The sequence below is a fragment of the Chrysemys picta genome, chromosome 2, assembly GCF_011386835.1.
Source record: "Chrysemys picta bellii isolate R12L10 chromosome 2, ASM1138683v2, whole genome shotgun sequence".
Classification (NCBI taxonomy): domain Eukaryota; kingdom Metazoa; phylum Chordata; order Testudines; family Emydidae; genus Chrysemys; species Chrysemys picta.
Genome location: NC_088792.1, coordinates 36,185,657 through 36,200,349, shown reverse-complemented (window position 1 = coordinate 36,200,349; position 14,693 = coordinate 36,185,657). Strand labels below are relative to the sequence as shown.

At 42.4% G+C, this 14,693-nt stretch overlaps 1 protein-coding gene across 2 annotated transcripts in view; it reads left to right on the top strand.

The window, feature by feature from the left end:
- The window catches only part of GPR158 (G protein-coupled receptor 158), a 323,156-nt gene that overhangs the window by 281,349 nt on the left and 27,114 nt on the right, over positions 1 to 14,693 (top strand). For both annotated transcript variants that reach the window (XM_005302808.5, XM_065586867.1), the window contains exon 7: positions 2,915 to 3,153. In XM_005302808.5, the coding sequence (XP_005302865.2) occupies positions 2,915 to 3,153 (239 nt within the window). The remainder of the gene's footprint in view (positions 1 to 2,914; positions 3,154 to 14,693) is intronic.

Sequence of the window (14,693 nt, the reverse complement as noted above, 5' to 3'; positions counted from 1 at the left end):
CCCAATGAGTCAGAGGCTGAGCAGAATCAAGGGACTTCGATGCGATTCGATTCAATTCAATTCAACAAGGCTCTATTCAATGTGCACAAAGGGAAAGCCCCTGGTACAAAAATCAGGCAGAGTCCCTCCAGCAAGGAGCCCCTCCGTTGCTATTTTATAGCACATGGCACTTACATAACAAGTTACATAACACAAACCTCTAACCAATCAGATTTAACCTTTCCATATATGGATTTATTTATCACATGCTCATAGTCCTTCATTCCACATGCTGAGCTCATCCCTCTCCCCCTGCCTTTTCTAGAATGTTCCTAGTGTGGTGAGCCACCGCATGTTTCCCTATGCATAAGCATCCTGCAAACCACATTTTATCCAAAGTGAACACAAGCGTATCCTTCACATGCAAAAAGTGATGGCAAGCTCAGCTGTACTGAAAATAGCAGAACCTGAGGCTGAATCTCCTCAATCTACATTTCTTGGACTTCTCTGATGGATGCGACCTTTTAAAAACTTTACTTTAAAAACAGTCCAGTAAGTAGAAAATGTGTGTCTGGTCTTCAGCTGATGTAAATTGACATAGTTCCATTGACTTCATTGGAATTATACTGATTTAAACATGCTGAGTAGCTAGCCCGAGATACTGTGTTTCTCCAGTGAAAATAGCCAGCAAACTTTGCCTCCCATAGGGAAGTCTGGTCAGCAATACACTCTGCCCCCTTCTTAACCTTTTTCTCATCTTTTAATGTGTGTAAATATAGCTTTTATATCACAAAAATCAACAAATTGTTTAACGGAGCTGTTTGACAGGATGACTCAGAAAAGCCATACAATCATAGAAATTAGAAATTAAAAAGAATCACTCAGGTAGGTCATTTTATACATTCAGCTGCCACTGCAGGACTGTTCATGCTGTTGCCTCTTTGGACCCATGCAGTTAATCAATATTTGGGGGCTTGCCAGGTTGTTTCCTTTAAGAGGAGAAACTGATTATACAAGTCAGGTATTTTGTTTACAGGGAATGTACATGAAGTCCTGTTTCCCTGAACACAGCAGGAATCAAACAGCTGGGAATTTTCTTGCTCACAGTTTCCAGACCTGCCTCTCCAGCAGTCCTGTGCCCCAATGAGCTCTGTCCCTCTAGTCCCTCTCAGAGCTACTTTCATCCCTGCTTCTCTCGCTGTGTGCTGCCTTTCTGCCAGCTCTCAGCCTCTCAGGCTATGTGTCCTCATCGAGCTAGTGTGAGTATAAATAGCAGGTAGCCGTAGTAGCACAGGTAACTGCAGCAGAGACACAGCTTAGCCTAGTATGTATATGCCTGAAACCGGGGGTTTCTTGGGCTGCTACCCACTGCTATTTATACTCATGCTAGCTCCATGAGAGCTAGCACAAGTATGTGTGCACAAGCAGGGGAATCACATCCCTTGCTCGTACTGTAGACATACTCTCACACAACACACAACCAGTGAGTCCCCTTATCCCTGTGTTTGCAGCTAGTCCAGGTGAAACCCCTCAGAACACATGGCTTATCTCTGCTCAGGCTTCACCATATGCCAATTGCTTTGAGCAGTAGCTTCAACTGTCTTCAGCTATTTTACTGCATAAAAGGGCTAATTGCTCTTTCCATTTAGCCTAAAGGAAGGATGGTTAGCACACCGATCAGCTTTAATGAGGTCTGTGATTGTCTATAGATCAAAGACCAACTTGATAGTAGCCATTAATACCTTCCAGAATAACAGTATACAGCATGTCTCCAGGGCTCTGTCCAATCTAGTTTTAAGTGATCACACAATACAGCTTCCACCAATTCCATTGGGAAAGTATTTCACAGACAACAGTCATTGAGCTGGTGTTGGAAGAAATTTGACATGTCCTGACTCATCACAACCAAAACAGGTTAACATTGGCTTTCAATATTAGCTAAAAATTTGACTTTGAAGAGCCAAAAGAGATAGAAAAGGAAATTTGCTAGTATAATTCTCAAATCGTTTATAAGTAATGCTTCCATAATTCTCAAAGCTTCATATCCTTCATGCTATAAATTTTTTCTTGAATTGTGGTCTAATTTATAGCCTTCACATTCCCCCAGTTATGCAAGAAAAGGGTGGTTATTTTTCCTCCCCGAGGAACTCCGTGTTGTTCAGTGGCATTCACCCTGCAGGGCAGGAAATCCCTTGGTCAGGCTAAATTTTTAAGGGTCCAGGAATTGTAGCAAGCTCCTTCTAAAAATGAGAATGCAAGATTAGTTTTTGGTTGATAAAGGTACAGGGAATTTGTGTGTGACTCATTCCTGTGAAAATAGTTATCTGTCCTGATCCTGTCTCTCTTTCTGTCTGAAGTGTTTTAGAATTTGCATCAAACATAAAATATTTAGTATCTGAAAAGGGAGAACTGAATATCACATCTATAAAACAAGGAAAGATTAAGGAGTATGCCTCCATATGGTGTAGCTGTTGGGAAGAAAACAGCTGAATAATGTTGAACTTCTTGAGATCTCCAAGTTCACCTAACGTGCAGTGTTAAACTTGTATTTATGGTCAAACTGTGATTTAAGCCCTAGCACTTCTGCCTTACTAGACCCTATTCTATTCTTTGTTAGGAAGTGCCAGTTATATTTACTCACTCTTCTGTAAAAATAAATATAGATGCTAATCTTGAAATCAAATTGTATTGCTGAATATCAAGGGTTGCTCATATGACGAGACTCAAGACAGAAGACTTTGTATATTTTTGCTCTTCATTTGTAGAAAAAAATTCAACTCTGATTAGAGAATTTGGACACAAAGTTTGCTTTAAAAATTACTGGTCAAATACACTAATTCTTGTTGACTGGCAGTCTCTAATAACAATCAGTTCAATTTAAATATAATACATGTGAAAGTAATGATGCTTCAAATGTCATTCTTTGGTTTTACAGAGTTTTGAAGGTATTCCTGTCCCAAACTGCTCAACGTATTCCATACATGACAGGTGGCCGAGTGATGAGGATGCTGGCTGTAATTCTCCTGATAGTCTTTTGGTTCCTGATCGGCTGGACTTCTGCAGTCTGCCAAAACTTGGAGAGAAATATTTCACCCATTGGCCAGGGGCAAACATCAGACCACCTGATCTTCAATATGTGCCTCCTAGACCGCTGGGATTACATGATGGCTATTGGTATGTTGACTTTTTGGCTTGTCTCTTAATTTTTAAATAAAGCTTGTTTCCTTTACAAAAAACAAAACCAAACCTCTCAAAGCCTTTGTCAGACCTTGGAGCTTCACCTGAAAAAGCATATAGGAAAATGAAATAACTAGGGGTCAATTAATTCCAGTTAACTCACGCGATCAACTCAAAAAAATTAATCGCAATTAATCGCAGTTTAAATCACACTGTTAAACAATAGAATACCAATTGAAATTTATTAAATATTTTTGGATGTTTTTATACGTTTTCAAATATATTGATTTCAATTACAACACAGAATACAAAGTGTACAGTGCTCACTTTATATTATTATTTTTGATTACAAATATTTGTACTGTAAAAATGATTAACAAAAGAAACAGTATTTTTCAATTCACCTTATACAAGTACTGTAGTGCAATCTTTTTATCGTGAAAGTGCAACTTACAAATGTAGATTTTCTTTTGTTACATAACTGCACTCAAAAACAAAACAATGCAAAACTTAAGTACCTCCAAGTCCACTCAGCCCTACTTCTCGTTCAGCCAAGTGCTAGGACAAACAAGTTTGTTTACATTTACAGATAATGCTGCCCACTTCTTATTTACAATGTCATCAGAAAATGAGAGCAGGTGTTCGCATAGGACTTTTGTAGCCAGCATTCCAAGATATTTACATGCCAAATATGCTAAACATTCGTATGCCCCTTCATGCTTCGGCTACCATTCCAGAGGACATGCATGCTGATGATGCTTGTTAAAAAAAATAATGCATTAATTAAATTTGTGACTGAACTCCTTGGGGAAAAATAGTATGTCTCCGGCTCTATTTTACCTGCTTTCTGCCATAAATTTCATATTATAGCAGTCTCGGATGATGACTCAGCACATGTTCATTTTAAGAACATTTTCGCTGCAGATTTGACAAAACGCAAAGAAGGTACCAATGTGTGATTTCTAAAGATAGCTACAGCACTCGACCCAAGGTTTAAGAATCTGAAGTGCCTTCCAAAATCTGAGAGGGATGAGGTGTGGTGCATGCTTTTAGAAGTCTTAAAAGAGCAATACTCCGATGCGGAAACTACAGAACCCGAACCACCAAAAAAGAAAATCAAGCTTCTGCTGGTGGCATCTGACTCAGATGATGAAAACGAACATGCATCGGTCCGCACTGCTTTGGATTGTTATCGAGCAGAACCCGTCATCAGCATGGAGGCCTGTCTTCTGGAATGGTGGTTGAAGCATGAAGGGACATATGAATCTTAAATGCATCTGGCATGTAAATATCTTGTGACGCCGACTACAACAGTGCCATGAGAATTCCTGTTCTCACTTTCAGGTGACATTGTGAACAAGAAGTGGGCAGCATTATCTCCTGCAAATGTAAATCAATGTGTTTGTCTGAGTGACTGGCTGAACAAGAAGTAGGACTGAGTGGATTTGTAGGCTCTAAAGTTTTACATTGGGTTTTTTTTTGAATGCAGGGTTTTTTTTGTACATAATTCTACATTTATAAGTTCAACTTTCATGATAAAGAGATTGCACTACAGTACTTGTATTAGGTGAATTGAAAAATACTATTTCTTTTGTTTTTTGCAGTTCAAATATTTGTAAACAAAAATAAATATAAAGTGAGCATTGTACACTTCCTATTCTTTGTTATAATTGAAATCTATATATTTGAAAACATCCAAAAATATTTAAATAAATGGTATTCTATTATTAACGGTCCAATTAATTGTGCTTAATTATTTTAATCACGCGATTAATCATGATTAATTTTTTTAATCACTTGACAGCCCTAGAAATAAAACTTTTTAAATGCACTGAAAGGTGAAACACAATCCAAAGATTTTGAATATTATATCATTTTCAAAGGTGTGTAACTTTGACTACAACAACAATGTGATCTGGTGCTCGTGAAAATAAGAGCTTTGAAACCAGGAAGGTCCTACCTACTGCATCCTCTTTAGACTGACAAAGTATGGAGAAGCCTTTTATTTCTATTCTATCAGATCTGGATAGATCACCCTTGTGTGAACTGGGCTGATTTAGGAGCATGAAGTGATGACATGTTAAATGTTTGTCGAAACTGCCAACTTCATTTATTTATTTATTTATTAGGAGTGTTACTATTCCTGCAGTGGGTATGAGATGGTTCCAAGGCCACCCCATACCATCTCTCTACTCCCTCTCGTCTGCCCCTCTTTCCTTTGAGTGAGATCTCTGGGTCAGTCAGAGACAGCCCTTAGATACCTAATTTCTTTGTTAACATTCTAGCCAATGGCCTGCAGACCATATGGTGCTGGTGGGTAGAAACTGGCAATCAGAACATTTGATAATATAGCAGGTAAATCACTACTTTTGGAAGTACTGTCTAAAGTGTTTCAGAGTGGTAGCCGTGTTAGTCTGTATCAGCAAAAACAACAAGGAGTCCTTGTGGCACCTTAGAGACTAACACATTTATTTGGGCCTACGCTTTCGTGGGCTAAAACCCACTTCATCAGATGCATGGAGTGAAAAATACAATAGGCAGGTATATATATTACAGCACATGAAAAGATGGGAGTTGTCTTACCAAGTGGGGGGGTCTGTGCTAACAAGCCAATTAAATTAAGGTGGAAGTGGCCTATTCTCAACAATTGACAAGAAGGAATGAATACCAAGGGAAGGGAAGTCCCTTTTGTAGTGCTAATGAAGTCAGTGCAATCAAGGTGGCCCATTTCCAACAGTTGACAAGAAGGTGTGAGTATCAGCAGAGGGAACATTACTTTTTGTAGTGACTCATCCACTCCCGGTCTTTATTCAGGCCTAATTTGATGGTGTCCAGTTTGCAAATTAATTCCAGTTCTGCAGTTTCTCATTGGAGTCTATTTTTGAAGTTTGTTTGTTCAAGAATTGCCACTTTTAAGTCTGTTATTGAGTGTCCAGGGATATTGAAGTGTTCTCCTACTGGTTTTTGAATGTTATGATTCCTGATGTCAGATTGGTGTCCCTTTATTCTTTTGCGTAAAGACTGTCCGGTTTGGCCAATGTACATGGCCGGGGGGCATTGCTGGCACATGATGGCATATATCACATTGGTAGATGTGCAGGTGAATGAGCTCCTGATGGTGTGGCTGATGTGGTTAAGTCCTATGATGGTGGCCGTTGAATAGATATGCAGACGGAGCTGGCAACGGGGTTTGTTGCAGGGATTGGTTCCTGGGTTAGTGTTTTTGTTGTGTGGTGTGTGGTTGCTGGTGAGTATTTGCTTCAGGTTGGGGGCCCCTCTGTAAGTGAGGACTGGCCTGTCTCCCAAGGTCCGTGAGAGTGAGGGATCATCCTTTGGGATAGGTTATAGATCCTTGATGATGCACTGGAGAGGTTTTAGTTGGGGGCTGTTACTTTCTTTGTTGGGCCTGTCCTGTAGGAGGTGACTTCTGGGTACCCTTCTGGCTCTGTCAATCTGTTTCTTCACTTTGCCAGGTGGGTACTGTAGTTTTAAGAACGCTTACGTTGATAGAGATCCTGTAGGTGTTTGTCTCTGTCTGAGGGATTGGAGCAAATGCGGTTGTATCTTAGAGTTTGGCTGTATACAATGGATCGTGTGATGTGGTCTGGATGAAAGCTGGAAGCATGTAGGTAAGTATAGCAGTCAGTAGGTTTCCAGTATAGGGTGATGTTTATGTGACCATCACTTATTTGCACTGCAGTGTCCAGGAAGTGGATCTTTTGTGTGCACTGGTCCAGGCTGAGGTTGATGGTGGGGTGGAAATTGTTGAAATCCTGGTGGAATTCCTCAGGGGCCTCCTTCTCATGAGTCCAGATGATGACGATGTCACCAATGTAGCGCAAGTAGAGTAAGGGCACTAGGGGACGAGAGCTGAGGAAGCGTTGTTCTAAGTCAGCCATAAAAAATGTTGGCATACTGTGGGGCCATGTGGGTACCCATAGCTTGAATGTATAAATTGTCCACAAATCTGAAATAGTTTTGGGTGAGGACAAAGTCACAAAGTTCAGTCATCAGGTTTGTCGTGACATTATCGGGGATACTGTTTCTGACGGCTTGTAGTCCATCTTTTTGCGGAATGTTGGTGTGGAGGGATTCTACATCCATAGATTCTACATCTATAGTGGCCAGGATGGTGTTTTCTGGAAGATCACCAATGGATTGTAGTTTCCTCAGGAAGTCAGTGGTGTCTCGAAGATAGCTCGGAGTGCTGGTAGCGTAGGGCCTGAGGAGAGAGTCCACATAGCCAGACAATCCCGCTATCAGGGTGCCAATGCCTAAGATGATGGGGTGTCCAGGATTCCGAGGTTTATGGATCTTGGGTAGCAGATAGAATACCCCCAGTCGGGGCTTTAGGGGTGTGTCTGTGTAGATTTGTTCCTGTGCTGCTTCAGGGAGTTTCTTGAACAGATGGTGTCATAGGTCAGGGGCTGGAGCACCCACAGGGAAAAATTAGTGGGTGCTCTGCACCCACCAGCAGCGAAGCTCCCCACCCCGCCTCCCCTCTGCCTCCTCCTCCTCCCCTGAGCACACTATGTCCCTGCACCTCCGCATACCTCCCAATGCTTGTCACCGCCAAACAGCTGTAGCAAGCTCCGGGAGGGAGGGGGGAGGAGCGGGAACGTGGCACGCTCAAGGGAGGAGGCGGGGCTGGGGCGGGGATTTGGGGAGGGAGTCGAATAGGGGCAGGGAGCGGGCGGAGCTGGGACAGGGACTTTGGGGAAGGGGTTGGAATGGGGGCGGGAGGGGGCTGGGCAGGGGTGGGGTCGGGGCGGGGCTGGGGCTGCGGGGGGTCGAGCACCCACCGGCGCCAAAAGAAGTCGGCGCCTATGGATGGTGTCATTTCTTTTGGTAACACTCAGTGGGATCAGAGGATAATGGCCTGTAGAACATGGTGTCAGAGGGTTGCCTAGCAGCCTCTTGTTCATATTCCAGCCTAGTCATGATGACTACAGTACCTCCTTTGTCAGCCTTTTTGATTATAATGTCAGAGTTGTTCCTGAGGCTGTGGATGGCGTTGTGTTCTGCACGGCTGAGGTTATGGGGCAAGTGATGCTGCTTTTCCACAATTTCAGCCCGTGCACGTCGGCAGAAACACTCTATGTAGAAGTCCAGTCTGTTGTTTTGACCTTCAGGAGGAGTCCATGCAGAATCCTTCTTTTCATAGGAAGGTTTCTGTGGGTTAGTGTGCTGTTCAGTGGTGTGTTGGAAATATGCCTAAAGTGTGTTGCATTATCCTATGCAATATAATAAAGTGTGACGGATGATGTAAAAGGAAGTTCTCCAGTAATCCCATGTTTATAAAACTCAATCATCATCTAGGGTGACCAGACGTCCCGATAAAATCGGGACCGTCCCGATATTTAGGTATGTGTCCCGCGCCCGATTGATCTTCGGTCGGGACGCTGCACTCCGCTTTTTTTTTTTTTTTTTTTTTTTCTCTGTCGGCAGCACTCAGCTGTTCTCGGCTTTTTTTTTTTCCTTCCCCTCTGACTGCCGGCAGCACTCAGCTGTTCTCTGTTGGTTTTTTTCCCCCGCTCCTAAAAACCAGAGGCTGAAGGTATGCATACTTAAGGAAGGGTAAGCATAATCTCCACTGATTGCCTGCAGCCCTGGGCTGTTCTCAGCTCCCGCCCCCGACTGCCGGCAGCACTGGGTCACAGTAGGGAATTGGGAGAGGGAGCTGTTTGTGTCCTTACACCGGCAGCACTCGGTGTTTTGGGTTTTTTTGCTCCGCCAGTGACCCCCCCCCCCTTGTGTCCCGATATTTTCTTCCTGTCATCTGGTCACCCTAATCATCATCAGACATCTCTCTTTTAAGTTCAATAACAAGAGGGGGAAATGTGAAGCATTTGTTGTTGTCACATATTAAGCTAGTTTGTCCCATAATTTCATTGCTTATCAGGTACAATAGTATATTAGAACATTCCTCCTGCTCTTCTACTGGTATCAAGTATCAGAGGGGTAGCCGTGTTAGTCTGAATCTGTAAAAAGTAACAGAGGGTCCTGTGGCACCTTTAAGACTAACAGAAGTATTGGGAGCATGAGCTTTCGTGGGTAAGAACCTCACATAATACATAGTGTGGAACCTCACTAATTCACACCATTGACTGGGAGTTCCATTGCTAATTATTACATTTTATAAATTAGCACGTGTGAAGATATTTGATTAATAATAATAAAATGAAAACCAAGCTTCATAGAATACTAGTGAGTGTTCTGTAGTATATTTTGTAAAACAAAATCCTACTAATGTGAGAGTTCATAATTTCACTCTGCTGTCAAATCTTCGCTGAAAGGCAGAGAGAGAATTGTCCAGATTGCAGATTATTGAAGTGAAAATTAACAAGGTTCTGCTACAAAGCCATAATGAGATAAAGTTTTTATGCTGACAGAGATTATGGGAGTTAGGATTTATGGAGTATTTTCCATACTCATCTTGATATTTATCCAAACCCTTTAGCAATAGTGAATGTTTTGTATTTAAGTTTGTATTACATTTGACAACATGTTTATGGTGAGAGCAGTGTGGTCTTAGACCAAGACTGGACATCACAGTTCCTGATTCCCCCATCTGCACTCTGAGATGTATTGAGGAGAAAAATCAACATCCTATAAATGGAATTTTATTTAAATTAAAGAAATATAATATATCTGAATCTTCTGTGAGCTTGGATAATGGTGAGTCTCCATACTGTCTTATTTGTAGCTTGCTGTTTCCCCTGCGTTCTCTACAATGTCACTTTCAAAGTTGTGGCATCTATAACACTGGCAGCTGTGGCACCACTGACAGTTCTGAGATTTTAGAGGCAGACTTGCTGAAGACTTGAAAATAAACCATCCAAGAAGCTTATATTTTATAACTTGAATGTATTCTTTTAGGGGCTGCATTTCTGTCCCCGAACTGGCAACAGACAGATTTCTGGTAGCCAGGAATAATCACATGACATGAAGCCAAAGGGCTCAGAGTATTACAGATCAAACTGTGGTACTTCATCTTGGGGACCCCTCTGACCCAAATATATATCAGCACAAGATTTAAAACTTGTCACTGACTGGACTAACAGCAACATAATAAGTTTAATAGCCAAAACCTCAAACAGGAGAGAAAGATATACAGACCAAATAAAAATAATGAAATCTTGATCCTATTGAAGTAAATCAGAGTTTTACCATTGACTTCAGCAGGGCCAGGGTTTCACACAATATGTATAACACTGACAGATATAATCTATGTGAGTCTATAAAACTTTTATTAAAATCAGAAATGGATGGCAAATATTTGTGGATTAAACCCAAACAAATATTCCCCCCCACACACATTTGATTGAAGGGCAATTTGCCTGAGCTGTTCTCTGATGGTAGTGCACCATTGACCAATCGGTGACTTATATTTTCAATGCTGGCTGTCAGCTGACATGCAAATAAAAGATGTTATAATGGCCACTGAGCAGCCACAACCACAAAAATAACAAAGAAACCACTTGAGTTTGTGGTGCCTAAAGAACTCCCTCTCACTGTATGATATTGTACCTTAAAAAGAATGCACACGCAACCTTAATTCTGGCATTTCTTAACTTTGGAGTGCTTGACTTTGTAACCTTAATGTTCTTTTAATGTAATTAATAGATATAATTTCCTATTTTTTAAAGAAAAATCTAAAAAAACAGGAATTCCATCACATGGAACCATATTGAGCCCCAGCTGGGTAATCAGCCTGCTTTGGAACTTTAGATCCACAGCACAAACATACCTTGAGCTAATGGAGTAACTGGTAGCAATAGTAGGTTGTTATCCTCTGTGGTATAGAGAGGTATAGGTTGTACAGGAAGAACAGGATGGGGGAAAGAGAGTCAGTGTTGCATAATGCATGAAGAATATATGTATTTGTTCTGAGGTTCAGAAGGAGGTGAGAGTCAAATCAATTGAAAGTCTCTGGGTGAAGAAGATACAAGGGGGGAAAACAGGAGTGATGTCATGGTAGGAATCTACTGTAGACCATCAGATGAAGAGAAAGAGGTGGTAATAATGGGGGACTGTAATCACCCAGACATCTGTTGGAAAAGTAATATGGCAAAACACTAAATTTCCAACAAGTTTTCAGAATGTATTGTGGTTTGCAGTCAACTTTTTGTTTCAGATGGTGGAGGAAGTAACTAAGTAAACAGCCATTTTAGACTTGATTCTGACTAACAGGGAGGAGTGGGTTATAAATCTAAACATGGAAGTCAGTTTAGGTGACAGTGATCGTAAAATTATAGATTTCATGATTTTAAGGAAAGGAAGGAGTGAGAGAAGCAAACTAAAGACAATGGACTTCAAAAAAGCAGACTACAACAACTCAGAGAACTGGTAGGTAAGGTCCCATGGGAAGAAAATCTAAGGGGAAAAAGAGTTCAGCAGAGCTGGCAGTTTCTCAAGGAGACAATATTAAAGCACGACAGAAAACTATCTTGATATGAAGATAAAAAGAATAATAAGAGGCCAATATGTCTCCATCAGGAGCTCATTGATAACCTACTTAAGCTATCCAACCTCTATCCTGGCTCCTGGTCACCCACCCTCTCTGCTCCTCCCTACCCTTCTGGCTTCTGCAATCCCCTCTCCTGCTGCTCAGAACCCCAGTCTTCACTTGTGTGCATTCCAATGTGGTTGATTTTTCCAGGACCATCCCTAGGGGAGTGCAGGGCCTGGGGCGGAAGTGACGAATGTGACGAATGTGTCACTTTTGGGACCAACCCGTTGCTTCTGGTACTGACCGCGCCAGCCAATCACACCGGCTGGCGGGGCCCCCCAAAGCACCAGGCCCGGAGTGGTCACCCCAATTCGTCGTACCCAAAGGACAGCTCTGGATTTCTCCTCCTCACTCAGTGGACATAAGGGGAGTATTGAGAGCATTGGGAGAGTCTCCTAGCTCTCAGTACTCGTGCCCAGTGCTGCAGTGGCCTCTGGCTGCTGGGAAGAGCAATTAAAGGGAAAGTCTTGCTCAGCTCCAGTAGCCTGGGCTGGGGCATACTCGGTCAGATGGAATCTGTGGAGAATTTTGCCACCAAACTCTAATAAATCTCTACTGAGCATCTGCAAAGTGAGATGTTTTTGGGTGGGCTGAGGGGGGGAGTCTTGAACGGTCGTTTTTCCCAGGAACAGCAAAAACCACATTACTGACACCAAAGTGACCCTGCCAAATTTGAAGACTGTGCTTTAGTATAGAGGTGCTAGAGCTCCACAAAATGGTTCTAAGAATTTTTTTTAAATGGACAAAACAACCTATTTTTTCTTCATCATGTTCTCAGAAATAGCTGCACTGTTTTAGCTGAAACATTCCAAAAAGATTTAGCCGGAGGCAGACAACCTGCATGGGAAATTTCAGTCTAAACAGTTAAAAATTGGCAAAGTTATAAGCTGCTGAAAACAGGAGCTCATCATGGAAAGTGTCAATCTACTTTAATTATAGGCAGCACTATGAGCTTTTTCTATAACAAATATTGTTTAGGAATATGAAGCAATTCAATTAACTATGTTCCTCTCTATGCTGTTGCAATCTATCCAGCGGTGTCGATTTTGCTAAGAGGCAGATGCTAAGTCGGTGGGAGAGTGTCTCCTGCCGAAATAGCGCAGTGTAGACACTGCGTTAGGTCGATGTAAGCTATGTCGCTTAGGCTTGGTCTACACTACCCCCCTAATTCGAACTAAGGTACGCAACTTCAGCTACGTGAATAACGTAGCTGAAGTTCGAAGTACCTTAGTTCGAATTAGTTCGAACTTACCTTGGTCCACACTCGGCAGGCAGGCTCCCCCGTCGACTCCGCGGTACTCCTCTCGCCGAGCTGGAGTACCGCAGTCGACGGCGAGCACTTCCGGGTTCGACTTATCGCGTCCAGACTAGACGCGATAAGTCGAACCCAGAAGTTCGATTTCCAGCCGTCGAACTAGCGGGTAAGTGTAGCCAAGGCCTTAGGGTGGTGATTTTTTCACATCCCTGTGTGACGTAACTTACATCGGCTTAAGCGGCAGTGTAGATCAGGCCTCAGGCACAGTTCCTATGCAGGGCTCCATCAAAGCAACACGCTTGCATGGCTGTGCTCCTGCTGCCAAACCTGATGCTCAGCTAGGTACCTGCCACTCAGAGGAGTTCGCTCTAGTGCTGTTGGCTGAGATGGGGATGTGCTCCAGGTCTCCTCTTCTTTGGACACTTTCAGTGGCAGTGGCCTGAGCTGGGGAGACAACCCGGGGCTCCCCTTTCCCTGACCACTTCTTGTGTTGTCTAGGCCTTCCCCTACTTCTGACACTTTTGACACCACTGTCCCGTGGGTGCTTCCCCTTTGCATGGCCATTTCCTGTGCGGTTTGTTTGAGGGGACAGGGAAGAGTTCCCAGGGCTTCCCTGTCACTCAATATCTAGTGGTATGTCAAGCTGCTGGTAAGGAGCTCAAAGTCTCTCTCGTCCCTCTCTCACCTTTCCTCCTTCCTTCGCTTTCTCTCTCTTTTCTCTCTTTCTGTTTCCCTCTTTATCTTTTGTATACACACACACACAGTGAAATTGAGGGAGAGGCTGGGGAAGGACAATGTGGGTGGGAGAGTAGATGCAGTAATGAAGATGGGGTATGGAGAGGAGTCAGTGCAGAAGAACTGAGTGAATGGAAAAGCAGGTGGAATAATGGAGGGGATAAAATGAGAGGGGAAGGGGATGGGAGTGGGTGAGACTATGTTCAGAGGCTTGAGCTCAGGCAGTCAGATCACACATTGCTCCCAAATGAAGTCAGTGGGAGTTGTGCCTCAGTAAAGATGGAAGGATTTGGCCTCATGTAATTAATAGTTGCCACATATGGTGTATTGCAAAGGAATGCATATTGTTTTGCTTTGAAGATTAAAATGACACTGAAATAAGTATAGCTTAGTTAAAAGGGATAGATAAAACCCTGGTAACAGAATGACCCAGGAAACAATTCAGAACTGAAGAAATATAAATGGATTACAGATCCTTGCATTGTCTGAAAATCCTTTCAGTCTGTGAAAAGGAACTTTTAATATGAAACAGCGTAGCCCTCCAGGTGAGAGGTGGAGTGCAGCAAAGCGGAAAGAGAAGAAGAAGAATCTAGGGCATAGTATTTTTTTCCGTTTTAAAATTGTGTTCACTTAGCTTCCAAAAGACAGTCTGAGCAGTTAAATGGATGGAACAGCCGGCTTTCCAGATCCATGGCTCAGTGAATTTCAGCAAACAGAACTTGAAATAAAGACAATAGATTGAGGAAATAAAATGCTAGTTAAAACTGAGTGAAATCGAATAGCCAGTGTTATGGGTTTAATTAGCATTCTAATCTGTCAGTATTCTGAGAAAAGATGTCCTCAGTGTAATGGAATACTTCTGTGTTTTGCAAGCAGTACATACTTCATAATTGCCTAGTAAATTTATAGTAAATTGTAATTGTTAATGGTTTCCCCTCTGAAAGAAGTGTAATGAAAGGTGTGCCAGATTAGACAGTGATTTGGAAGGCCACCTCTAGAGAGCAGGAGCCTTGTACACAGTGCAGAATGGTACTT